General features: G+C 45.1%; 2 protein-coding genes across 2 annotated transcripts in view; one reads left to right on the top strand and one right to left on the bottom strand.

Moving 5' to 3' along the window:
* LOC139766868 (uncharacterized) overlaps window positions 1-8,738 on the top strand; it is a 67,673-nt gene extending 58,935 nt beyond the window's left edge. The window contains exon 3 of the mRNA XM_071695880.1: window positions 4,999-8,738. Coding sequence (XP_071551981.1) covers window positions 4,999-7,188 — 2,190 coding nt within the window. The 3' untranslated portion in view covers window positions 7,189-8,738. The remainder of the gene's footprint in view (window positions 1-4,998) is intronic.
* Window positions 8,739-16,102: 7,364 nt separating this feature from the next.
* On the bottom strand, window positions 16,103-26,520 carry LOC139766613 (uncharacterized). The gene is made up of 7 exons (XM_071695474.1): window positions 26,397-26,520; window positions 23,623-23,727; window positions 23,353-23,396; window positions 22,186-22,278; window positions 21,821-22,045; window positions 20,619-20,800; window positions 16,103-19,529 (listed from the first exon to the last, which is right to left on the bottom strand). The coding sequence occupies exons 1-7, from the start codon at window positions 26,518-26,520 to the stop codon at window positions 19,319-19,321; spliced, it is 984 nt and encodes a 327-aa protein (XP_071551575.1). The 3' UTR covers window positions 16,103-19,318.
* Window positions 26,521-26,787: the final 267 nt, after the last annotated feature.

Genomic DNA, 26,787 nt, shown 5'->3' on the forward strand with positions numbered 1-26,787 from the left:
TAAGTCTGATAATGATTATGTACGATAATGCCTGCTATGATTTGCATGTGGCTTCAGTATGCGAAGCATCAAAAGGATGCATCATGGTCAAAGGTCATTCTGAATTTACTTTGCCTTCAAGACAATTTGAACACACTGGTGAACTATTTGTACTTATAAAAAGGCTTAAATACTCTATGAACTTCTGGGAGACAATGTTGTAAACTTTGAGTTGTATCAACTCAAACGAAAGAAAGATTAGTATTTTTGCTGTTTTGCTTTGATCTCCATATGATGAGTTCAAACTTCCTCTTTGACACCTGCTGGACGAGTCAGCAGTTATGTTGCAATGTGAGTCCCTTTCTAAGCTTACATTTTGAGCATATTTGATATTTTGAAATACCTCTTTAGTTCCAGCCCCATGGCGATGTACGGGCCATTCCTACACAAAGGACACTCTCGCCCCTGATACTGTAGTGTTGCAAGGTTAAGTTAGCTCACCGGTGACGGCGACTCGCGTCCCTACACTAAATATTTTACGAGAGTCATACAAGTGTAGGGTACCAGATTGTGAGCAACACAGATGACCTGGGCTGAGGTACGGGCACCAAACAGGTGTTGTTGGTATGGCAAGTGTAGGGAGACGCAGGCATAAGCAAGACCAGTGCAAGGACAACGTAAGGTGTCGGGTGGACAAGTAATGTTTGTTGAAAGGAAGCGCGGGGCGGGGTGTGGCGGGTCGCAGTGCCTTGCGGGTGGCAGTGATCTGGGTCTGCCTCGCCGAGATCCATCAATGGTGAGTGTCACTTCAAGGAGATACACAGTAACGCCGCCGTCCACGGCCTGTCTGCCACACAGCTGGAGACCCAGATGGGCGGGTTGGAAGGGTCCAAGTCATCACCCTCACCGTCCCTTCCTGGTCAGGATGACGTCCCGTAGGATAAGTCGAACACACGTAAAGTGACCTCCGAGGTAATGAGTGTTGGTGAGGGATTACCGCCACCACCAGCTGAGGCAAGACACACCACCTCCTCCTCCTCACCACCATCCACACAACTATTTACATAGTTTCAAAGAAAGTCGGCCGGGGAAAATGTCAGAACTGAACGAAGATTTGTGAACATCTCATTTATATTCTCAACACGACTGCCGCGGGGAGACTCGACTACAAGATTTTTCCTAATTGTTTCGTCTTACTAACAATTGCGGTAAATGGGTCTCGAGCGAATGTCTGAACACTGAAGACTAACCTGAGCGAGCAGACTGGCCAGTTATATAGAACCAATAACTCCCACAGTTCAGTGCCAAAGCCGTCTACCTTAACCAAGAACTTGACCTTCTGCTTGAACACTTAATGATAGTTACTCACAATGATACTTTACTGGCCTTCAGTTTCATATTCACAAATACTGCGATGCAGAGCATGAAGCCTTCCGCTCTCAGGAGGAGGGGACTAGTCATGATCATTTTAGTTTCCATCTGGTTTAATCATGCAGCAGTATACTGAATAATTCAAAATGCCTCGTGCAGGTTTTATGGAGGACAATATGCTCAGTATATAGACCGTAACGTAGGATGATAAAGTCTTGGGAGACGAGACCATTCCCAGTAGATGATGAATACCAACAAACACAGTCAGCCAACGTGCGCTCACACAGCAAGTGATGCAGTTGTCGGTGGAGAGGTTGAGTGTACACAAGGCACACACTAGACACATCTACAGAGGTTCAGGTAGGTTGAATTCATCTGACTCACCTAAGGTGGTCGAGTATTGGACGTGATGAGTAGATCGACTGTTGTCGTTAGGAGCGTCTCGTCCTCTCAGTGGAGAGGTAGAGTAAGCTAGTGAGAGGCAGTGAGAGGAGCCGAGCAGCATGCATGTGCCCGGTGGAAGGTCAAGAAAATGAAACCCGCCAGACCCCGAGTAGGTCAGTGGCACTCGCCCAGAAATAACAACACTCACGACGCTGAGTCGTCAGACCTGTACTGGTACAGGTACTCACCCAGCTCTCTCTCTCTCTCTCTCTCTCTCTCTCTCTCTCTCTCTCTCTCTCTCTCTCTCTCTTGTATATCATATGAATGGGTGTATCGCGCATGTGTCTGTAGTTACCTATTTGACGGCACTAGGAGGGAGTTGTGCACTTGTGGCATCTTCTCTTCTATTACACATACCCACAGGTAGAACAAGTAGTGGTCATTACATGAAATCTAACGAGAAACATGTTAGACAGGATGTGAGCTACTAATCTTATAGAGCATGAGTGGCAGACGGAATATGTTCGAGATATGGAGCCCCTTGAGGTGTAGAACACCATTCAGTAATGTAATTACACACACACACACACACACACACACACACACACACACACATACACCACACATTCGGTCTGTCGACCTGTCAATACACAATACTATGGACCAGTTAAAACAACTGAGTGTCTGAGATGTCCTATCACTCAACCAGTTTCTCCAAACTTCGTACAGAAAAATCATATCTGAAATGACCAGTATTCATTCCCAGAAACATTACCTAGTCATCAGGGCTGATAACACGGCTTCACTACATGTCCACAACACTCTAGCAACACATCAACAAACATCATTGTAAAGAAAGAGAACCCGACGCAAAAACACCGCAAGACAACATTCACCTCAGACGCCACCACTATGTATGAATACGTCTCCACCAACCGATGTCGTAGATGAATCGCCTTTGGTAATAATCTCTGGTAGTTGAGCACACATCCTGGCGAGGCTGGTACAATGAGACGTCCTGCATCATGTACACAGCTGCATGACTCTGTGACCAGTGTGTAACATGGCACTCTTGGCTCACACGGCTCATCTATCCCTCTGAGATTTCCGGTTCGCCACCTACCATAATTTATCCAGTCTTTTTATGCATTGCCATACGAGAAGATCTTTGTTGATATCTCAACATGAGAGAGAGAGAGAGAGAGAGAGAGAGAGAGAGAGAGAGAGAGAGAGAGAGAGAGAGAGAGAGCAGAATGTGAGGCTGTAAGCCCTAATCTCTCCTCAGGTTGCACACTTCACTACCATTTCCTTCAAGTGACCTGCATAAAAAAAAGAGGATGGGAGGGAGGCGGTGGTGGTGGTGGGTTGGGGGGAGGGGGGCGGGGGTGTAGCCAGGGGTCTGGCTTTCACCTGGGCCACACGCAGCTATTTCCCCCACTCCTCTTCCGTCTCCAACACTTCTGCTACCTTTCCTCCCTTCCAAACACTTCTGTTACCCACTAAACCTATTACTGCTACTACTAGTACCACCCGCATCAAGTTTTCTTCTAGCTACCATACTGTTTGTTATCCTCTTACTTCTACTTATACTCCCGGGTTATCTACTAACACTAAACCTTCTATTCCCCTGAAATTTTCTACTGCCCCCTAAAGCTTTCTGTTACCCCTAATTCCTATCGGAGAGATTTTAGTTATCCCTATACTTTTCTGCTACCCTACAACTTTTATGCTAGCTAAACTTTTCTGCTACCCTTAAACTTTTCTGTTACCCCTAAAACTTTTCAGCTACCTCTAACCTTGACTGCTAACGTAAGACTTCCAGCTGCCCGTAAAACATTTCTGCTCCCGGAAAACTTTTTACTTACCCCTACACTTCTATACGACTCACTAAAAGTTTTCTGCTGTCCCTCATGTTTCATCACAACCATAATTCTTCAAAAGGCTTCTGCTATCCCTCGATCATCTGTTTCCAGTCTTCTTTTACCTTCCCCCGCAACAAACTTTACCTCCGAGCTTGCTGTCATTACGTTTTCTGCTAAGTATTGTTTCGTCTGTTACCCATATAACTACTACTGACCTTGAATACTTCAGCTGCGTCTCTAATTTTCTGTTACTCCTGAGTATCTTTCACCCCTTCCAGCCTGGGACTAACTTACAAACCTTCTGTTACGCCAGAGTCCTCAGCTGCCCTTATGTCTTTTGCTAACTTTCAACCTCTGGCTGTTGCATGGCCTTTTGGCTTTCTCAAAGTCTCATGTTAACCGATCTTACCATCTTGCTTAAGGGTCATACCGCCATGCTCAGGGGCGCACCATTAACCAGCCGGAGGACAGGGAAGATATAGCTAGATAAATATTATGCAAACGATCAATTTCTAAAAACATACCCAAGACCCACTTTATGAACGCCTTCATATTTCCTAAACCAGTGCAGAAGCACAGGAATAATCCTGAAGACATCAGCAAGTTTGTCAGGAGAGTCGCACTCTACACGTGCGCCCGCCACATAATTCCGGGACTCACCGTTCGTCAGGAGTGAGTCACTTCCTGTATAGCAGGTCTGTGATGTGAACGATGGTCCTGTCTGTCCTCAGTCTGTAGACATGCCGAGGAAGGAGCCACAGGCACGATGACTAACGTACATACACTAGTGCTAATAATTCACTCATTTTCTTGACAGGATAGAAACTCCTGACTGCTGGGGTGATATATTTTTGGAAAACTATGTAACTTGTGAGCGGGAAGGTTCTGCCGGCAATAACGGAGGTATGAAGAGGACATTAGCGGGGAAAAGTGGTTATACCAATGAACGTAGCATTCCGCCGTTCTCCAACTTTGTTGTGGGAACGTCTGCCTAGTGTATGTCCGAGTCCAGAGGTTAGCTGGTCAGCGTCGGCATTCAAGTGTCTTTCGCGTGCGTGTGATGTTTTTCTGGCCCTCCGTAAGAGGTAGTAGACGAGGTTCTGGAGGCTTGAGTCTAATAGCATTGTTCAAAGACTAGATTTTTGCTCAATACATAATTCGGTAAACATGATATCCTTCCTTTTGACTTATGTTCCTGTCTTAATCCCTCCCCTCCTTGCTCTGTGACTATATCTGGACAATCCATGTTGTTGGCTGGTAACAGTATGAAGATATCATGTGTCAGTTAGATCGGCTCTCTTGTAGAAATATACACTTTTAACCCCTTTGGTTGTCTCAGCTTTGTTATCATAACTTCACTGTACCCATGTTGGACGTGCTGACCACATGTTTTGTATTGCAGGTGGCGGGCAGCGACGAGGACCCTGCTGAGGCAGATACTCTGATGCCGACCGACGTGTCGGCCGACCACGAGACTCCCATCGCCCAAGAACGGTCAGATGCCGCAACGCTGGGTGACGAGGACGCCGACGATTTTCCCGAGGACCAGATTGCCGTTGAGTCGGTGGATCGGGACTCTGCGGTGTATGCCCCTCTACACCCAGCGGCCATCCCAGTGCCTCTGCCGGTGCCGGTTTCACCTGGCACTCTCGTTCTGCCAGGGCTACCCAGGCACCCTGGTTACAGTCATAGGGCTAAGGCGAAAGAGGGAGGCGGCCACATCCCTCACCGACCCTTTGGTCCACCCAAACGCTCTCGGCCGCAGTTCCGTCCGCCGCCCCCGCCCCCAGGCTATGCTGCTGCCCAGGCCAAGCAGCCATCAGCACCAGTGTACAAAGTGCCGCCTCCCCCGCCCAGATACCCACCCCCGCCACCACCACCGCCTCCCCAACCTACCTACTCTGCCCCTCCCCCTCCTCAACCAACTTATTCCGGTCCTCCCCCTGCACCACCCAAGCCTACCTATGCAGTTCCCCCTCCGCCTCCTCAGCCAGCTTACTCAGCCCCTCCACCTCCAGTTCCTGACCAAGGCTACGGTGCACCGAAGCCGGTGGATGTTTTCCAGAATGCTGGTCTTCCCACCCCACTTCAAGGTCACGTCTCAGGACCCGCTCCGGCCATAGCCCCAGCACCTGCTCCAGTCCCTGCGCCTTCATCATCATCAGTAATAACTCAGACCAACTATGTTCCCCCTCCCCCACCCAACCCAGTCTACAACATTCCTCCAGCACCGGCTCCTGGCCCTGCTCCTGGCCCTGCCCCTGGCCCTGCTCCGGCCCTCTCCGTCGGACACAGCATCCCTGACGTCGAAGCGTCTGGCTCAGCTAATTCGTACGTGCCTCCTGAATCCCTGGGGCCAGCGGAACCCTGGCCCGCTGTTGTCCCTGAGATGCCCAAAATCACAGCTCTCGATGTGAAATGCGAGAAGAACCTGATGAAAGTCAGCATCGCCTTCGACAAGCCATTCTACGGTATCGTCTTCAGCAAGGGCCACTACAGCAACATCAACTGCGTGCACCTCCCCGCCGGGCTAGGCCGCACACAGGCCACATTTGACGTGTCCATCAACGCGTGTGGCACCACAGGCAACACAGAGAACGGACTCTATGGCTACGGCAGTCAGAGTGGCTCCGGCACGTACTTCGAGAACATCATCGTCGTGCAGTACGACCCACAAGTACAAGAAATCTGGGATCAGGCACGCAAACTGCGGTGCACATGGCACGATCAGTATGAAAAATCTGTCACATTCCGACCATTCCCCGTCGACATGCTGAATGTAGTTCGGGCTGATTTCGCTGGTGATAACGTGGGCTGCTGGATGCAGATCCAGATGGGTAAGGGACCGTGGGCCTCAGAGGTGTCAGGTTTGGTCAAAATCGGCCAAACAATGACGATGGTGCTTGCTATCAAGGATGATGACAATAAATTCGACATGCTGGTTCGCAACTGCATGGCCCATGACGGTAAGCGAGCACCCATCCAGCTGGTCGACCAGCGAGGCTGCGTCACCCGACCTAAACTTATGTCCAGATTCACTAAGATCAAAAACTTCGGGAGCTCTGCGTCTGTCCTTTCATACGCTCACTTCCAGGCCTTCAAATTCCCAGACTCTATGGAGGTCCACTTCCAGTGCACGATCCAGATCTGCCGGTACCAGTGCCCAGCGCAATGCAGCGACGATGGGCCCGGAGGATACGAAGCTCCACCGTCCGGCCGTGCAAAGCGAGAGGTTGAGAAGGAGGGAGAGGAGACAGACAAACAAAAAGATATCGGAGTTAACAGAGTGATCCAGGTTGTTTCTACGCGAGACCTGACCTTCGTGTTGGACAAGAAGGGCGGCAATGACGACCAGCCTAAGGAGTCAGAAACGGCGACGCTGGTGGCTCCACAGGTGGAGGACCAGACGGGTCTGATATGCATGTCTACGCCAGGATTCGCTGCCACACTCATCGTCCTGCTGGCCATATTAATTGTCTCTTGCCTCATGTCGGCATTCCTGTGCCTGCGGTTCCGAGGCCAGAGCGACACGCGCTCCATCATCTCGTCGTACGACAACCCTGCCTTCCTACACAAGAAGGGTCTCTTCTAGGAAACGACCAACATACCAGTCATGTAGGAGAGGAGCGTGGGGCGCCGTGTGAGGCTAGACCAGTGAGTGCCGCACCGCTACCACCACGCCACTTAGTTTGCGGTTCATCAGAGTCGCGGCTCACCGCGCTGGCCCACCCACCACAAGCCGCGGCGCCCACGGTGAGTCGCGGCCGGGCATTCAAGGCGCCACGAGTCACTACAGACAGCGGCGCCGTCCAGGGAAGATGTCCCTGGTTAGGACTGGCCTGCCCCAGCCGGCGGGTCAGGTCGCCGGGTCGTCAGCAGCAAGTGCTGCTCCCCTCGTGTATCTGTGTGTGTATGTGTCTTGTCTTCCTATTTATTCTATTTATTCCTTTATATTTATTGCATGTCAAAGGCCATCAACAACCCCAGGTCGTGCTCAATACTTCGTAAGGTGCTTGAGGAGGTGCTGAAGGTATGTGACCTCCTGGGAGGGGGCGTGTGTGCACAACCCCAACCTGCCGGCGGTGTTGGGGTCAGGGGTGGAAGGGCCGGTCTCCCTCAGTGTCTCCATGCTGGACCACAGTTATGGTCTCCATGCTGGACCACAGTTATGGTCTCCATGCCCCTTAATCTACAATGTTGATCTGGGACACACTTAAGGTCTTCATAAGGTAGCAAAATGCATGTTCATGTTCACATCTTTTCACCCAGTAATCACTCCGACGTGGACTTCCGCTGTCGGAATGCTCCGTCTGCACCCTAAGCTATTAAATGGTCGTCAGAGGTGTCGTGATAACAGAGCATACTCAGTATGCAGCTGTAACAATAGCCTTTATCACTTCTTTCAATACGTTCACATAAAAGTTACGGCAATGCTGAAGGCATGCGTGCCATGCCCAGCGCCTGGGCATAATTCTAAGGAGTATGTTGCGTCCATGAACGACTCCTGGGCTGTGTCGAATGATTACGCAAGAATTTTAGGCTAATCGGAGGGCGTCTGCAAAATTTCAGGGCTGTAGATAGGTCCTAACCATGTCTGGGCTACGCTGTAGGTCCATCCAGGAATTGTGGGCCGTGCTAAGGTCCGATGCACAAACTGACGTCTGTGCTGGGGGGGGGGGGGGGGGCTTATATGCACGATATCAGGGCCTTAGTGTAGGCCATGAAGTAAGGCCATTCATAAGTTTAGTGTTTTCGTTGAGGGCCTATAGACCTTAAGACCTAAGGGGCCAATGCATGACTTTAGGGATCCTCTGTGCATGGATGAGAGCCTAAACCCTTGATAATATGTCGACCCGGCGACCCTGAACTCAACCTCCTCTCGCTCTGCGCGGATCCACGGTGAGACAAGTGGGGACATTGTACATACTGAGCCTGAAGCTTTCTTCTAGTCTCCCTCTCTATTCGTCTCCAGCTCCCCAGTCTCATGCCACAGTACTCTAAGTGTCACTAGTTGTAATGATGGACTAATGATTAACATTATATGAATTCTCTAACTGGTGTGTGAGTGCGATTGTGTGTCTGTCACATCAGCGAAAGGAAATGAGTGCGAGTGATATATTTGTAATAAAATATTTCCGTGAAGACAGTGTTTGATTCAGGTATCCTGTGAACAGAGTGACCAGGACTGTGGTGTCTTAGCCTAATTATATATATCGGTTGATAGGACCAATAACTGGAAACTTTCCTTCATATAAGATATAACAAATAATAATCTTACTACTGCAACTACAATTTTCTTATACTTGATGTCGTTTTTCGGATTAGCGAAGTAGCGCCAGGAACAGAAGAAGAAAGGCCACATTCTCTCACATCTATACTCTAGCTGTCATGTGTAATTCACTGAAACCACAGCTCTCTATCTACAACCAAACCCAACAGATCTTTTCATGGTTTACCCCGGACGCTTCACATGTCCTGGTTCCGTTCATTCAGAGCATGTCGACCCAAGTATACCACATCGCTCCAATTCACTCTATCCCTTGCACGCCTTCCACCCTCCTTCATGTTCAGGCCCCTAACGCTTAAAATCTTTTTCACTCCATCCTTCCATCCCCATTTGGTTTCCTAGTTCTTGATCCCTCCACTTCTGACACATATATCCTCTTTGTCAACCTTTCATCACTCATTCCCTCCATATGTCCTAGCCATTTCAACACACCCTCTTCTGCTCTCTCAACCGCACTCCTTTTACCTCCACGCACTATCATATGCCTTGTCCAGATCCATAATTGTCATGTACAGATCCATCTGTTCTCCAAGGTATTTTTCACTCATTCTTTAAAGCAACCACCTGATCCACACAATCTCTACCACTTCTGAAACCACACTGCTCCTCCTCATTCTGTTGCCCTGCACATGCCTTCGCTCTCAAAATCAATAACCTCCTATGCAACTTACCAGGTAGACTCAACCAACTTATACCTTTGTACTGTGAACACTCGACTTTATCCCACTTGCCATTACACAAAGGCCGTAACCATGCATTCCGCCAGTCCTCAGACACCTCACCATGATCCATACATACACTAGATACTCTTACTTATCAACTAATCAGCACAGTCACTACTACTGTTTCTACTACTAATAATAATACTAATAATAATGATCATGATAACAGCAGTAGTAGTATTATCATTAGTAATACCAGTATCATTATCAATGATTATAACAAGATCAATAACAATGAAAATGATAAAGAATGTTCGCATCTGCTTGCTAGTTATCACTTTAGTGAAGTAGCGCCATGACTAAGAATGTTTATTTCTAAGATTTTTACGCATGTTACCACATGAACTCCTGATCACAATGCACAAAAGACAGATTTTACCAATGATATCAATATGTACCAACAAATGATTCCCTCAGTTGAATCTTACTAAGTTACGTTATATATGGCAGTGTGAGGCTCTCAACGGCGCTCTCTCCTACAAATGGCCTGGAAGTTTAGATCAGTTTACTTATATTACAGACCACAGCTAAATTTCTAGTATTACATACATTCAATAAAGTATTTGCGGCACATACTACAGTATAACATACCAAGATAACTATAATCCACCAAACATTGATACTGATTAAACAAAACCACCATAAACGAGAGAACAACAAACGAGCAAAACACCCTCCACCTGGGCCGTGAGCAAGTTATGGACGGAGGTAAAGGCTGGCGCGGGGCATCAGGTGTTGGTGGCGTGGCCATGCTCACCCAGCATTACCCTACTGATCTTAATTAAGAAGTTTATCATCACATCACTGACTGACTGTCTGTCAGGTCAGAGTCTGATGGACGAAAATGTTCTGATTCCTATTGTATTCAGTTCATCAAAGAACCTTGAACCTATGAGTTGTGTATTCCACCTTTCCTCGGATACGAAGTTTATAATGAAATAGATTATTTCTTGTGAAAATGAATGATTTACACTTCCACAGAATATTTCTTCAGCCACTCCACATGTGTTGTCTACATAATCAATCCCTTGCAATCCTGACTTGGTATAATATGCCAATACTCTGATGTGGGTGACAACGTACACAGTTATCAATAAGGTAATAGATATAAACCAACAATGCTGACTCCATTCGTCTCATTATGGACCACTAGTGTGTGTGTGTAGTTATTTCTGGGGTGGCTTTGTAGCTCACTGTACTACACCTATATTGACAATTCTGAGACTTATATACCTTATAATGATAACGATATAGTTATCATTATAAGGGCATTTTAGCTAGTGTACAGACCATTATGATATATCTAGTTCTATAACCCATATATAAACATTACTAATCCCACTGTACAATGGGCAAAGATAATCTAGATACCTTTACCTAAGACCAATATATTTCTAATACTGGGACCGTTACGGACCTAGTGATGGGACCGCTAACACAGCGACCACAACTCTCGTCACCCTTGCGGTAAGCAAAGCGTGCGGTTGCGGCATGGCCACCGTAGAAGGCGGCAACATCGACAGGCTGTCGGTTGGGTCGCCGGCAGCCATGCCACGCCTCCGTGAAAAATATGTACCGCAGCCACCCGCCCTACGTACAACCCACCCAAAAACTCGCACATAGAATTTATAGAACGTTGTGGCTTGCCTTACGTCACGGTGACGATGATACCGTTATGTCAACGTGACGATGAACACCGTTAAATTTTGTTTGTGAAACGTTTATATGCGACATTATCGTGTTGTACTGGTCACACATGTAGACTACATGTGTTCGGTCACGTCTATTTGAAGGTGTTACTTCATGCGGTGGGAAATGTTTGGTGACATCACCCAGACTGCTGTATGATGTCAGCTGACTGTGTGACATATAATAACACTTGACCACAATTATTAGATCAAAAGCCTGTTACTGCTGACCGAATAACTAATAAGTGAAAAACTAACCAGCGGGATGGCATAATCCTTTATTGTAACGGCTCACCATGATGTAACGTCTCATCATGATGTAACGTCTCATTATGATGTAACGTCTCACCATGATGTAAAGTCTCATCATGATGTAACGCCTCATCAGGATGTAACGCCTCACCATGATGTAACGCCTCAGCATGATGTAACGCCTCACCATGATAACTCATTCCAATTTAGTTCCGGAATACTATGGCTTTTGGTTCTGTGGAGCCATGTTCACGGGCACACACCTTTACAACCAAGTACAGTTCGATCGGTGTTCAGATCATAGCAACAAACGAATCAAAAGTGGTTTACACTTGAGTGATATAAGATATTCAGTTTTAAGGAATCAAAGTCTTTAACCGAATCAAGTTGAAACAGTCAGTAACATTACATCAAACTAATGGAGAATATATATGGAATTATTCAAAAGATCATGGGTGTTACCGGACTCCGTCAACGTGAGGTTGTACCACAAGAGGAAAGTCACCTTTGGCAAAGTGCACGAACATCGTCAGTAGACGAAACAGAATACAGTCTCGTTAAAGAACTTTTTGCTTGGAAGGAGTCAACCTGTCCCCGCTGGTATGCGTAGCGCAGCCTTGGGCTGCAAGAGCTCCTTGTAAAGAGGTGCGGGTTGTAACAACAGTACCTACAGAGATAGGGATTCTTATATATATATATATATATATATATATATATATATATATATATATATATATATATATATATATATCAAGCTGCAACCTGTAGCAAGACAGTAAAGCTCACACACACAACGGTATAACTTACATTCACGACGTTGCGACCTTTCATTGTGATAGCCTGACCTCTGACTTAAACCTTAAGAGCCAACTTCACAAAGTCAGACCATCATATCCATGGTCGTTGTTTCATGCTCGAGGGTCGTGCCACTGCGCACAAGAGCCGTACTGTCGTGCTCAAGCATCATAGCGTCGTGCAATAAAAGCATTTCATCATGATGGAACAAAGGTCCACCGTAGACATCACACTGCTGGGACAAATTATTCAACAGCTGGGATAATTGGGACGACACTAGTCCTTACGTCACGCAATCATTGAGGCAGATGGGTGAGATTTAATCTTTATATTATACCGAACACTTCCAGAAAAAAAACAAATAAATCAATCACTAAGAATACTATGGTCCAACCAGAAACTGTATATAGTGGCCATGTCTCATAGTTACATCAACCAGAAGGACACCTGCAGTGCCTTACTAGTGTGTCTGCCATTCAGGATGACAGTAGCCATACGTTACTGCTGAACCAATCAGAATGTTAGCAGTCATGTCTTACTGCTGAGCCAATCAGAATGTTAGCAGCTATGCCTTACTGCTGAACCAATCAGAATGTTAGCAGCTATGCCTTACTGCTGAACCAATCAGAATGTTAGCAGTCATGTCTTACTGCTGAGCCAATCAGAATGTTAGCAGCTATGCCTTACTGCTGAACCAATCAGAATCACAGCACCCATGCCTTATTGCTGAACCAATCAGAATCACAGCACCCATGCCTTATTGCTGAACCAATCAGAATGTTAGCAGCTATGCCTTACTGCTGAACCAATCAGAATGTTAGCAGCTATGCCTTACTGCTGAACCAATCAGAATGTTAGCAGCTATGCCTTACTGCTGAACCAATCAGAATGTTAGCAGCTATGCCTTACTGCTGAACCAATCAGAATGTTAGCAGCTATGCCTTACTGCTGAACCAATCAGAATGTTAGCAGCTATGCCTTACTGCTGAACCAATCAGAATCACAGCACCCATGCCTTATTGCTGAACCAATCAGAATGTTAGCAGCTATGCCTTACTGCTGAACCAATCAGAATGTTAGCAGCTATGCCTTACTGCTGAACCAATCAGAATCACAGCACCCATGCCTTATTGCTGAACCAATCAGAATGTTAGCAGCTATGCCTTACTGCTGAACCAATCAGAATGTTAGCAGCTATGCCTTACTGCTGAACCAATCAGAATGTTAGCAGCTATGCCTTACTGCTGAACCAATCAGAATCACAGCACCCATGCCTTATTGCTGAACCAATCAGAATGTTAGCAGCTATGCCTTACTGCTGAACCAATCAGAATGTTAGCAGCTATGCCTTACTGCTGAACCAATCAGAATGTTAGCAGCTATGCCTTACTGCTGAACCAATCAGAATCACAGCACCCATGCCTTATTGCTGAACCAATCAGAATGTTAGCAGCTATGCCTTACTGCTGAACCAATCAGAATCACAGCACCCATGCCTTATTGCTGAACCAATCAGAATGTTAGCAGCTATGCCTTACTGCTGAACCAATCAGAATGTTAGCAGCTATGCCTTACTGCTGAACCAATCAGAATGTTAGCAGCTATGCCTTACTGCTGAACCAATCAGAATGTTAGCAGCTATGCCTTACTGCTGAACCAATCAGAATGTTAGCAGCTATGCCTTACTGCTGAACCAATCAGAATGTTAGCAGCTATGCCTTACTGCTGAACCAATCAGAATGTTAGCAGCTATGCCTTACTGCTGAACCAATCAGAATGTTAGCAGCTATGCCTTACTGCTGAACCAATCAGAATGTTAGCAGCTATGCCTTACTGCTGAGCCAATCAGAATGTTAGCAGCTATGCCTTACTGCTGAACCAATCAGAATCACAGCACCCATGCCTTATTGCTGAACCAATCAGAATCACAGCACCCATGCCTTATTGCTGAACCAATCAGAATGTTAGCAGCTATGCCTTACTGCTGAACCAATCAGAATGTTAGCAGCTATGCCTTACTGCTGAACCAATCAGAATGTTAGCAGCTATGCCTTACTGCTGAACCAATCAGAATGTTAGCAGCTATGCCTTACTGCTGAACCAATCAGAATGTTAGCAGCTATGCCTTACTGCTGAACCAATCAGAATGACAGCAGCCATGTCTTACTGCTAAGCCAATCAGAGTGACAGCAACCGTTCCGTGCTGATATTCAATCAGAATGTTAGCAGCCATGCCTTACTGCTGAACCAATCAGAATGTTAGCAGCTATGCCTTACTGCTGAACCAATCAGAATCACAGCACCCATGCCTTATTGCTGAACCAATCAGAATGTTAGCAGCTATGCCTTACTGCTGAACCAATCAGAATGTTAGCAGCTATGCCTTACTGCTGAACCAATCAGAATCACAGCACCCATGCCTTATTGCTGAACCAATCAGAATGTTAGCAGCTATGCCTTACTGCTGAACCAATCAGAATGACAGCAGCCATGTCTTACTGCTAAGCCAATCAGAGTGACAGCAACCGTTCCGTGCTGATATTCAATCAGAATGTTAGCAGCTATGCCTTACTGCTGAACCAATCAGAATGTTAGCAGCTATGCCTTACTGCTGAACCAATCAGAATGTTAGCAGCTATGCCTTACTGCTGAACCAATCAGAATGTTAGCAGCTATGCCTTACTGCTGAACCAATCAGAATGTTAGCAGCTATGCCTTACTGCTGAACCAATCAGAATGTTAGCAGCTATGCCTTACTGCTGAACCAATCAGAATCACAGCACCCATGCCTTATTGCTGAACCAATCAGAATCACAGCACCCATGCCTTATTGCTGAACCAATCAGAATGTTAGCAGCTATGCCTTACTGCTGAACCAATCAGAATGTTAGCAGCTATGCCTTACTGCTGAACCAATCAGAATGTTAGCAGCTATGCCTTACTGCTGAACCAATCAGAATGTTAGCAGCTATGCCTTACTGCTGAACCAATCAGAATGTTAGCAGCTATGCCTTACTGCTGAACCAATCAGAATGTTAGCAGCTATGCCTTACTGCTGAACCAATCAGAATGTTAGCAGCTATGCCTTACTGCTGAACCAATCAGAATGTTAGCAGCTATGCCTTACTGCTGAACCAATCAGAATGTTAGCAGCTATGCCTTACTGCTGAACCAATCAGAATGTTAGCAGCTATGCCTTACTGCTGAACCAATCAGAATGTTAGCAGCTATGCCTTACTGCTGAACCAATCAGAATCACAGCACCCATGCCTTATTGCTGAACCAATCAGAATGTTAGCAGCTATGCCTTACTGCTGAACCAATCAGAATGTTAGCAGCTATGCCTTACTGCTGAACCAATCAGAATGTTAGCAGCTATGCCTTACTGCTGAACCAATCAGAATGTTAGCAGCTATGCCTTACTGCTGAACCAATCAGAATGTTAGCAGCTATGCCTTACTGCTGAACCAATCAGAATGTTAGCAGCTATGCCTTACTGCTGAACCAATCAGAATGTTAGCAGCTATGCCTTACTGCTGAACCAATCAGAATGTTAGCAGCTATGCCTTACTGCTGAACCAATCAGAATCACAGCACCCATGCCTTATTGCTGAACCAATCAGAATGACAGCAGCCATGTCTTACTGCTAAGCCAATCAGAGTGACAGCAACCGTTCCGTGCTGATATTCAATCAGAATGTTAGCAGCCATGCCTTACTGCTGAACCAATCAGAATCACAGCACCCATGCCTTATTGCTGAAGCATACGACCTGAGTCGCTTATATTGGTTTAAGTATACTCGTAGCTTGATTGTTTTCGTGGCACGTACAAGAGATACATGTGGCATGCGAAAGGTGGGAGGTAGGCAGATTAGAAAGGGTAGAAAGAAATCGGATGAGGAAGTAAAACTGATAATAAAAAAAGCGGCGTTCGGGCGGTACTTACAAGAAAGGAGTGCAAAAGATTGAGAGAGAGATATAAGAGAAAGCGGCAGGGGGTCAAGAGGAAGGTGCAGGGGTTGAAAAAAAAAGACACAGGAGGGTTGGGGTGAGAGAGTATCATTAAACTTTAGGGAGAATAAAAGATGTTTTGAACGGAGGCAAATAATGTGTAAAAGACAAGAGAAAAAATGGCGAAAGAGGCACAGTTAATGATAGAGTGAGTAGGAGATGGATTGAGTATTTTGAAGGATTGTTAAATGTGTTTGATGATAGAGTGGCAGATGTAGGGTGCTTCGGTCTGGGTGGTATCCAAAGTAAGAGAGTCATGGAGAGTGGTTTGGTGAAGAGAGAAGAGGTGGTGAAAGCCTTGCGGAAGATGAAGTTCGGCAAGACGGCGAGAGTGGATTGTATTGCAGTTGAATTCATTGAGAAAAAAGGTGACTGTGTCGTTGATTGGTCGGTAAGGGTGTTCGTTGCATGTATGGATCATGGTGAAGTGGCTGAGGATTGGCGTAATTCATGTATAGTGTCACTGTATAAAGGGTGAGTGTTCAAACTATAAAGGCATAAATTTGTTGAATATACCTGGTAAGTTGTATGGGAGGGTATTGACTGAGAGGGTGACGGCATATACAGAGCATAAGACTGGGGAGGAGCAGCTTCGTTTCAGAAGTGATAGAGGGTGTGTGGATCAGGTGTTTGCTTTGAAAAATGTGTGGGAAAACTTAGAAACACAGATGGATCTATATGTAGGATCTATGGATCTGGAGAAGGCATATGATAAGGTTGATAGAAATGCTTTGTGGAAGGTTTTAAGAATATATGGTGTGGGAGGAAAGCTGCCAGAAGCAATGACAGGTTTTTATCAAGGGTGTAAGGTGTGTGTAAGAGCAAGAAGAAAGGAGAGTGAATAGTTCCCATTGAAGGTGTTCTGCGGCAGGGGTGCGTGACGTCACCTTGGTTGTTTAATTTGTTTATGGATGGGGTAGTGAGGGAGGTAGGTGCAAGTTTTGTAGAGAGGGGTGGGCATGCAGTGTGTTGGAGATGAAAGGGCCCGGGAAGTGAGTCAGATGTTATTTGCTGATGATACAGCACTGGTGGCTGATTTGAGTGAGAAACTGTAGAATTTGGCGGCTGAGTTTGGAAAAGTATGGGAAAAGAGAAAGTTGAGAGTAAATGTGAATAAAAGCAAGGTTATTAGGTTTAGCGGGGTTGGAGGACAAGTTAGTTGGGATGTAAGTTTGAATGGAAATATACTGGAGGAAGTGAAGTGTTTTAGATATCTGGGATTGGGCATGGTAGTGAATGGAACCATGAGAGCGGAAGTGAGTCACAGGGTGGGGGAGGGGGCGAAGTTTCTGGGAGTGATGAAAAATGTGTGGAATGAGAAAACGTTATCTCGGGGGGTAAGAATGGGTATGTTTGAAGGAACAGTAGTTCCAACAATATCATAAGGTTGCGAAGCATGGGCTATAGATAAGGTTGTATGAAGGAGGGTGGATGTGTTGGAAATGAAATGTTTGAGGACAATATGTGGTGTGAGGTGGTTTGATCGAGTAAGTAATGAAAGGATAAAAGAGATGTGTGGTAATAAAAAGAGAGTGGTTGAGAAAGCAGAAGAGGGTGTATTGAAATGGTTTGGACATATGGAGAGAATGAGTGAGGAAAGATTGCCAAAGAGGATATATGTGTCAGAGGTGAAGGGAACGAGAAGTGGGAGACCAAATTGAGGAGGAAACTTTATAATTGTGGTTCTGTCTACAAGTGACGTGTTTTTTTTTTTTTTCATGATGACCACAAATCAATATCATACCAGTTTTCTGATACTGCCACTATAGCAAAGAAATCAATTTCTGTTAGTATATGGATGCCACACAGTAACTTGTGGCTTGGGGAAAACATCGTTATGTGTACATTGACCGTAATATGCAAACGTGTAAATAAAATAAGCATTACTGTAACGATTTGTTTGTCATAAGATGAGTTTGATGTGTATGTGTGAGTCAGTAAATGCCATCAAAGGCTCATTAGTTTAGAGATTTTTAAAGTTATATTTGTTTGACGTGTGGGTTAACCATCCTGGCTTACTGGCCGTCATCCTTCGGACAACTGCTCAAATAATCACCACCTCAACAAGTCCCAGATGTGTCTCTCTCACTAAGATGGCGCTCCCTATAGTGTCACTCGTCTCCTCCCGTGCAGGACGGGGAAGGTTGAGAGCTATGACTCATTTAGATCAAGATGGGTGTTAAGTGATCTCATTTGTATTGTTTTTCTGTAACATGAATATTTGTTGAATAGTCTTGTAGATATGGAAGAATCTATTTTAAGGTTTCATTACACAACAATTTCATCATTTTCAAAATACTGAAAACAACCTCCACGCCACCAGTACAGTGCATCAGGAAAAATGAAGCATTGGTACCAACATACTTGCAATTATGTATCATTCAATAGTATGTTCCATCATTATATCTTAGATATATCATCATAAGCAGTTCAGAAGTTCCTGGGTCCTAAAAGTTATAATCATACATGATTCTAATAACCGAAGGGAGTTATTTCACATTCAGATGAGTGTAGATAATCTAGTACTACATATATAACATTCTAATAATTAATATCTGCCAGGGAATCCTCAGACAGTCTATTAATTACGTGAGCAACTGTTCAGGTTTTATGTACCACTAGTATTCTCAACATTATCCGCTCTTCCCATCACTCAGGTACTGCGTGACAATTGTAAAATCTAGCTGAGCTTATTTGTTTTTGTATATGACAAGTCCAACACGTACAGCTCCCTACTGTATTATAACACTGACGCCAAATTAACAAATCAATTCTGAGGATATTTTCTTGTGACAAAAGATCTTATTGAAATAAGATTTTGCTGATTGATTATAAATTCAAATCAGTTATACCATCTCACGTACACTTGATAAAATATTTGATCGTTTATGATATAGGTAATCAGGGCTTAAAGATACCCCAACCAGCTTACTATACTTTGACGCCTCCTGAAGGTTCCTGGAACACTCAGCCAACCATCTGGAAGGACTGAGCCTGTTCAGTCTGCTCCTCAAAGGAGAGGGCTTCCACCAGTTGCCGGGGGGAGGAGGCACACTTGCTGTACACCTCGGGACAGGTTTGGGCAGGATTGCTAGTGGTCTTCCCGAGCCAGTAAGCGGAGTCGTATACGCCCTTCGAGCCTGTCGAACCCTTGGTGGTCGTTCGGAAGCTAGGTGTGCTGCGGGAGTTATTACATTAGTAATACGACACCACGGATGTCACATCATTTTTAATACAATGATCTGGGTTAGTAGGACACAACGCTCTGCTGTGATACATAACACAATTCAATAAAGTATCAGAGGTGACGTTGGAATTAAGGTTTATGGTCGGCATCATCACAAGATATATATAAGTAAGGAAACAAGATGTGCATTAATCCAGGTAAACTAGATATATGCCACTTATAACCTTAACCTCCTTTCTTATCATTACATGACGCACATGCAGCCATTAAGATTATTTTGAACCTCTCATACCTGAATCTTACCACCAATAATTTTGCACCGTCACACCTGTAATGAAACATCTACTTCAAACCATCATACTTCATCAGCGGTGTCATGCTTGGGTAACCATCTGCATCATCTTGATGGCCTGATCTCGTGGACTTCGCTCCACCCCAACCAAAAGTGCCACCATCTCGTAACCTTGTCTTCCTCATGATCTACACGTTCTACATCCTCTTGCATTCATCATTCATTCCACCATACGGACTTGTAATGTTTGTCCACAGCGTCTGCAGACGCGCCACTTTCGTTCGAGGCCACGTGAGTATTTGGCAGACCGAAGGTCCCCAGACCCTTGGCCGTAGGTAGGAAAAATGGTTAGAGAGGCCAACTGCTTCAGGAAGACTCACTAGCCTATTTTTGTCTCAGCGCTCATCCATGATTAACCAAGATTCAAAACAGTATCATGTTTAGGTATTATTTTCTCTTCATTTCACCTGTCTTCAGGGACCATAACTTTACATGAATTTTCAGAAATTATCCTATAAAGTATATGGAATCTTAAGTTTAGATAAACTTTAAAGCAAAGTTCTAATACATTTATAAACACTTACAATGACCTCTCTCACTCCTTTTACCTATGTAATCTGCTTAGATTGATCGACTGATGATCAGTTCCTTACAAATCTGAACAAGGAGACAATAGTTAATCTAAACGTCGCTTATGTTAACAAGAAAAAATAAGTACGCCACTCAATACTGCGGCCAGAGAGACAGTAGGGGTGTGGGGAGGGATGATGTTGGGTTGGCGGACTCACCTGAAGATGGACATGATGACCCTCTCGTCCGTCGTGAGGGTGCGGATCGGGGCTCGGGCCAGCTCACATACTAGCCTCAACACACAGCGGTCCTCGTCCAGTCTGCCCAGCATCCCAAAGAACTGCTCCTCCGAGGCAACCACTGGCACAGCCCGTGTCCCAGCACTTGATCCACTCGCATACTGTAGAAGGAACACCACTGTGTTAATCACTGAACACTGAGTCACGAAAATCAAACACCACAACTTCACTGTGGCGAGAACTTCTATGAGACTTTCGTTCATGAATCTTCCCATCTGACGTGAGCACTGGATAATCTTATCTTCCTTGTACGTCGTATTCTGCAGTTATCCCACGAAATCACATTAAATGAATTAGTTTTAGTTATCTGTATTGTATATTGAAAACTGCTGCATGTCTTGCATATTCACAGTTACATAAAAACTTCAGAATTTGAAATTATTGTAAACTGATCTGTCCTAAGAGAGTTTGTGCCGTCGTCTTCCTGCAGCTCTATGTAACCGTAACAACCATAAATATATTTCGTTCTATGAACTCATGTGTTGATTATGAAGCCTGTAATGTATGGGTTAAAAGTGCGGCCACCTGGGCCTCATGACGGGTGACAGACTAGTGAAGTAGATAATTTACAATGAAGTGGGAGGTATAAGGTGAAGGAGCAATACACGAGACGGTTCAGCAGTGGACGAGCAGGTGACATGTGCAGGGGTCTGGCGTGTGTGTGGCCGGGTAGCCGACTGCTCGTCTTGTTTCATGGAAAACTTTATGGTTAAGATGAATACATTATGGGAGCCGTGATGAAGGTAAGGCAAGGGGAACGGATCTAATACCTTGTGTGAATAAGTCTTCATTATTCATCAATACACTTAACGTAAGGTGACTTTAATTATGAGTCAGATACCTGATGTAGACGATAGTGACGTAATAGAAAATGTTCCAAGATACGTTTTCTACCCGATTTGAGTTGTAATGCTTTGCTTCAGGGTTATTCACGACCCGCAACACATGTGACCTGCTAAATTCTACAACGCCTAACTCTCCAAGACCATATGTAAACAGAATAAACCCTATGTAACGAATTGAAGTTTTCTGGTCTCATACTGTGTCGGTGTAATGCTGAAGCTCCGGAATATATGAATGATCTGGCTGGGTTGCTGGGCTCGTAGAATACCCTCACCTACCTCCGTGTCCCGTCTCCCTCTGTAGCGGTAATCGTCGAAGTGGGAAGAGGGAACGATGTAGAAGGCTGGAGGTCCGCCCGTGTAGATGGGGGATCCGTACTGGTTGTCAAGGTAATAGTAGTCAGGATCTTTAAGTCCACCAAGCCCAACCAAGCCACCTTGGCCACCAGACAGGCTACCGCCAGACAGGCCCTTCAGTTTGGCCAGCCCGGCGTATTTGAGAAGCTGAAAAAGAGAGAATATTGAAAGAATACGATCACTCTTAACAAACTCGGTTTTTTAAAACATAACAGTCAGTGTTATCTACATTTGCATAATGACCAGGAGTCGTGGTGTTGGTCAAGAGGACGGGTCACGTAGGTTACCTTGAGAGCAACGAGGCCCAGGGTTGCCTCAGACCACGGCAACGTCAACACCGCCACACACACCGCCACCAGCGCTGCTTGTCGCATCCTGTCCTGGGGAAAACACCGTGAAAGTTATCACCAATTTTTACCCTCAAATTAGATATCCAATTCAGGTCTGGAAGGTCGAATGTAAAATGCACGACCAAGAATGTATCGCTATGAGAAAATGCGACTTGTATATATAAGTCATGGAAGTCATATTTTGAGCCCTGGTGCCTAGGATGGAACAGGAGAGAGATGATCATCTGAAATGTCTCTCACAACACTACTGACACCTGGTCCTTAGATCTCAAGACCCAAATGGCCTTTAATGAAGGGGTCATGTGAGGTCGTGTGACTCAGCAGCGTCAGCCTTTGTCTAGCCTGTTAGATTCTTCTGCTGAAGGAGAACCCTCGAACTCCCCCATCCCTGATTTGATCTTCAGAGGAATCTGCTCGGCAAACAAATCATCAATTACAAAAAACGAAAACCCAGTGAGCTTGCATTCTCGAGTCTTAGCTGGACGTGGACATCATAATCATGAAACTGCTGAACGCTTTAGTACACATCACCAAGACATACGTCATCCATTTACGTAATCATTCATAAAGTCAAGGGTGTCCCCGGACTCTGCCTGCTTGGGATATTCTTACTGCGGGTGCAAAGCAATCTTTGGCGACGCTGAGTCGTTGGGAGTACTGTCTCATCGACGAACTTCTAACTCCACAACAGTCCAGTGTTGCCTTGTTACTGTGTAGAGAAGCCTTGATGCTGTGGGATCCTTTTGATTATATAAGATCCTGAGGTTATGATCCCAGGACCCCTTGATGGAAGGGTTCCTGGGGTCGTATGATAATGATATAGGATCATGATAATCAACAATGTTTCTGATGACTGAGAATGAGCTAAAAGATCATTTGAATGTTGCCCTGAACCAACATCACGAAAATAATATTAAGAGAAGACAGACACACCAGAGCCATCAAGAAGCTATCATCACAGTCATGAGCCTAGAACCAAACCATTGATATTTCACAATATTCATCGTCTATGTTTCCCAGTTTTAAACTTTCCACATTTACGTATTATGGATTTGTTTACCAAGACACTTGACTGGACATCGTGTATTGAACCACTTCACTTACGTCTTGAGGAGGAGGATGAGCTTCACGCGTCGGTTTTGTACAGACTGATGAAGAAACGATCCTCAGTCAACCTTTATATAACCCAGACCTGCCACCCTGCCTGGACCCTACACGCACACACACACACACACACACACACACACACACACACACGCACATAGACACACACACACACGCACACACACATAAATACCAGCATCTTATCCCTTCCTGTACGTTCAAAAGTTCCTTTCACCAGCGGCTCCTGAAATTGTTACAAACTATGTATACCTTTTCCTGCGAGGGCTTGAGGCGACCCTTCCCCGCCTGGAGGCTTTAAAACCCACGAGCCCTCGGGACACAGGGTGTCCATACTACTGAAGGAGTTGAGGACCACTACCAGGAATAAGAGTGAGAGACCAATTAGGGTGGGTTAGGAGGACCAGCCTGAAGTCTGGACCAAAGGGATTTATCAGACAGCATTAAATCATCCTTCACATTAAGTCTGACGGTCAGAGCACAAGCTTAACAATACATATTATCAGAAAATTCATAACAATTGCTCAGGTTCACATACCAGGCAACAGGATGTCATTCTCAAGCTAAACTATCTCTCTTCCCTGATATACCGTATTGCTTTACATTTATTTACTTTGACTCTCAGCTTCCTCCTTCCAAACCTCCCCCCGACTCAGACATCAGCTTCTGTAGTTTGTCGCTCCAGTCTGCCACAAATAATCAGTTACTGTGAGCAGTATGGAAGAGCAGACACAGACGCATGGTCCCGTGCCATAACGGCAGTCCCTATGTAATACGTAGTCACTTTATGATGGAAGTATCGTGTAGGTACGTATATTGCTTAAAATTGTTATAATCAAATTTGATATGATCAACCGAGAAGCAACACTTATTGAAACTGGATGAATCAACCCTAAATCAGAACCACTGCGAACCACATACCAGTACCAACTGTAACGTGTATCATTGTCTAACTGTTTAAAAAAACACTTTACGGTGAGCACTGGTATGTGGATCTCTACTATATACTCTTCTGGCGTAGGATTACTTAATCAGTTTCATTATATAGAATATAACACTTACGGTCTAACAGTATCACAAGTCCAGGTATGGTGGTTAGTTTACCTACACATGTAAAGCAGAGATGAAGGAATCTGGCAGCTACCATCAAAATACAAGTTCCTTCACTTCTTTACCAGGAAGAATTATTTTGCTATAAGATTCACCAAAACAAAATGCTTTCAATTTGTAAAAAAGGAGTTACTGTTTCATATGTCCAGAGAGAATAATATAAGTACGATAAAACACCTTTGGGGGAAGATCAGAGACACGGACGCCCAATATAAGCATTTTACACAAGCAATCCTGGTGTTCCTTGATTACTGTGGCAACAACGAGGTGGTGAGGAGACATGGCCGACGCTTGGACGATAAAACACAGGTGAAAGAATATTGTGTCGTATTTCTGGATCTCTAACCATTATGGATACATTCGTCATTACTTTATATACAGATTTCTAGTCCAGATTGCTCTTCTTAGAGATAAAGGCTGAACTTCCATTAAGAGAGACAAACAAGGGAAACCAGGAAACGAAATACAATTTATAAATTTTTTTCTTGTTTTCTTCTCTGATATAAAAGATCTTTATTTTTTTTTCTAAAACTTTCTATCGTTAAAACAATCAAGCTTAGGGTGTTCATCTAATACAATCATTTACTCACTACGAGATGTCATGAGAAATACATTCATGGAAATCTTCCTGCTCGTCTTGTTCATCATTGGAGTTAAGACGTTTACTTTTGCCAAGCAATCATATAACTTAGTATCTTTTCCCTCCGTCAGTGGTACCTTATATATCTCAGCCAAGTGTCATCAAAATCGATTCATTGTATTTCTAGGATATGTGCTTCACAAAGTGATGGCCAGACGTCCACACTGAGGCACGCAACCATAATCATCTAGATGAGTTGGTTGTAGGAGACTCGAGCGTCTAGCAGCCCAGCTCAGGCTGAGTTTGGTCCGTTTGGAGTTACAAGACGCGTCACGTGACAGACGTTGCTCGGCGGTAAATGTAACGCTATATTGACATCTTGAATGCTGGTACGACCTTTGAGCATAACGTACTCTGCAGGTCTTCTATGCTCACAGCCCGGACTGGGCCAAGGTTACTGACGTGATCTTTGACCTCCATCCTATGACGCAAACGAGAAATCAGAATACCGACGAAACATTTGCTGGTGAACCTACACCGGATGGTCTAATTCGTCGCTGGAACTTTCCTCCCAGCAATCAGAAGGATCGACTCAAATTTATTTGTGATCAAAATATAATTACCATATTAATCATTCAACATTCTTTTTATATATATCGTAGGCTCTGGTGAGGAACAATGGTTCTTATCGAGGTAGGACAGAAATTACCACCTAAACCTTTGTGAAAACTGGCGGGAAACTCCTGCCCCTCACATGTTCCCCTGCACCGTCGCGCGGGAGGTGACACACTGGTCCACCCTCCTACCCAGCCTTCACAAACCTCCCGGCTGTGTCCTTGAGATCACGTTGGTGTCTACAAGCTTTTTCATATGTGGGTAATAATTATAGTCTGGAAGTGTATTCGCTTCCATGAATGATTTGTAGGTTCACAGCCGCGACACGATTGGATAACAACTGAATTGCTTAGTTCAGTACGATTTTGTGACAAGCTTGAAGCTTATGGACATCTCTGTTTCTTCCTGCTTACCTGACGTAAATGATGTTCGTTAAGTTCAGGGAGGACGGAAAATCAGTGCAGGAGTGGTCGCAACTTGGAATATTTCTTCTTCACGAGGGACTGTTACGTGAAGTCTGCGCTTCTGTTCTTAATTGGGGAACGAGATGCGCGGTCGCCGGCTGGTTATTTCATGTCACAGTGAACGAGCGGATGTTGCCATCGTGTTACGTTATGTTTCCCAACCAGCCAGGACTCCATGGAACTTGCTCCACGGCCTTGGTCAGGTTCAACCTGGTATTTCCACAATGTAAAGCAATAATGATGTGGCGTTCACGTACAGCTATGTGGTCGCCTGCAGGGTGCGCGGTACGCCTGGTCGACCTCAAAACGTGCCAGGTCCAGATGAAGGTGACACTGAGGCGCTGACTGGTCGCTATAACCTGTGGCAACACCACCAGCCATGGTAGAGCAGGACACTCTTGCTCTGTGTGTGTGTGTGTGTGTATGTGTGGTATGACCTGATGATGCTGCTCTCACGAGAAAAATGGTACGGTGCATTTGACATACAGATTCTGCTATAATGAGTGAGCTATTGTGATTCCTTATTGCGTCAATATGTATGGCGGAGTAATACATCTCACTTTTGGTTGGAGTACATGTGTGTGTGTGTGTGTGTGTGTGTGTGTGTGTGTGTGTGTGTGTGTGTGTGTACACACATATTGTTGTTGA

Source organism: Panulirus ornatus, chromosome 58, assembly GCF_036320965.1.
Source record: "Panulirus ornatus isolate Po-2019 chromosome 58, ASM3632096v1, whole genome shotgun sequence".
Classification (NCBI taxonomy): Eukaryota; Metazoa; Arthropoda; class Malacostraca; order Decapoda; family Palinuridae; genus Panulirus; species Panulirus ornatus.

Coding starts and splice junctions, on each gene's coding strand:
- LOC139766613 (XM_071695474.1), bottom strand. CDS start 26,520: ATGGCTGGTGGTGTTGCCACAGGTTATAGCGACCAGTCAGCGCCTCAG. Junction 23,728..26,396: donor CTGCAGGCGACCACATAGCT/GTACGTGAACGC, acceptor TATTCCTGGTAG/TGGTCCTCAACTCCTTCAGT. Junction 19,530..20,618: donor GTCATCATGTCCATCTTCAG/GTGAGTCCGCCA, acceptor TAACTCCCGCAG/CACACCTAGCTTCCGAACGA.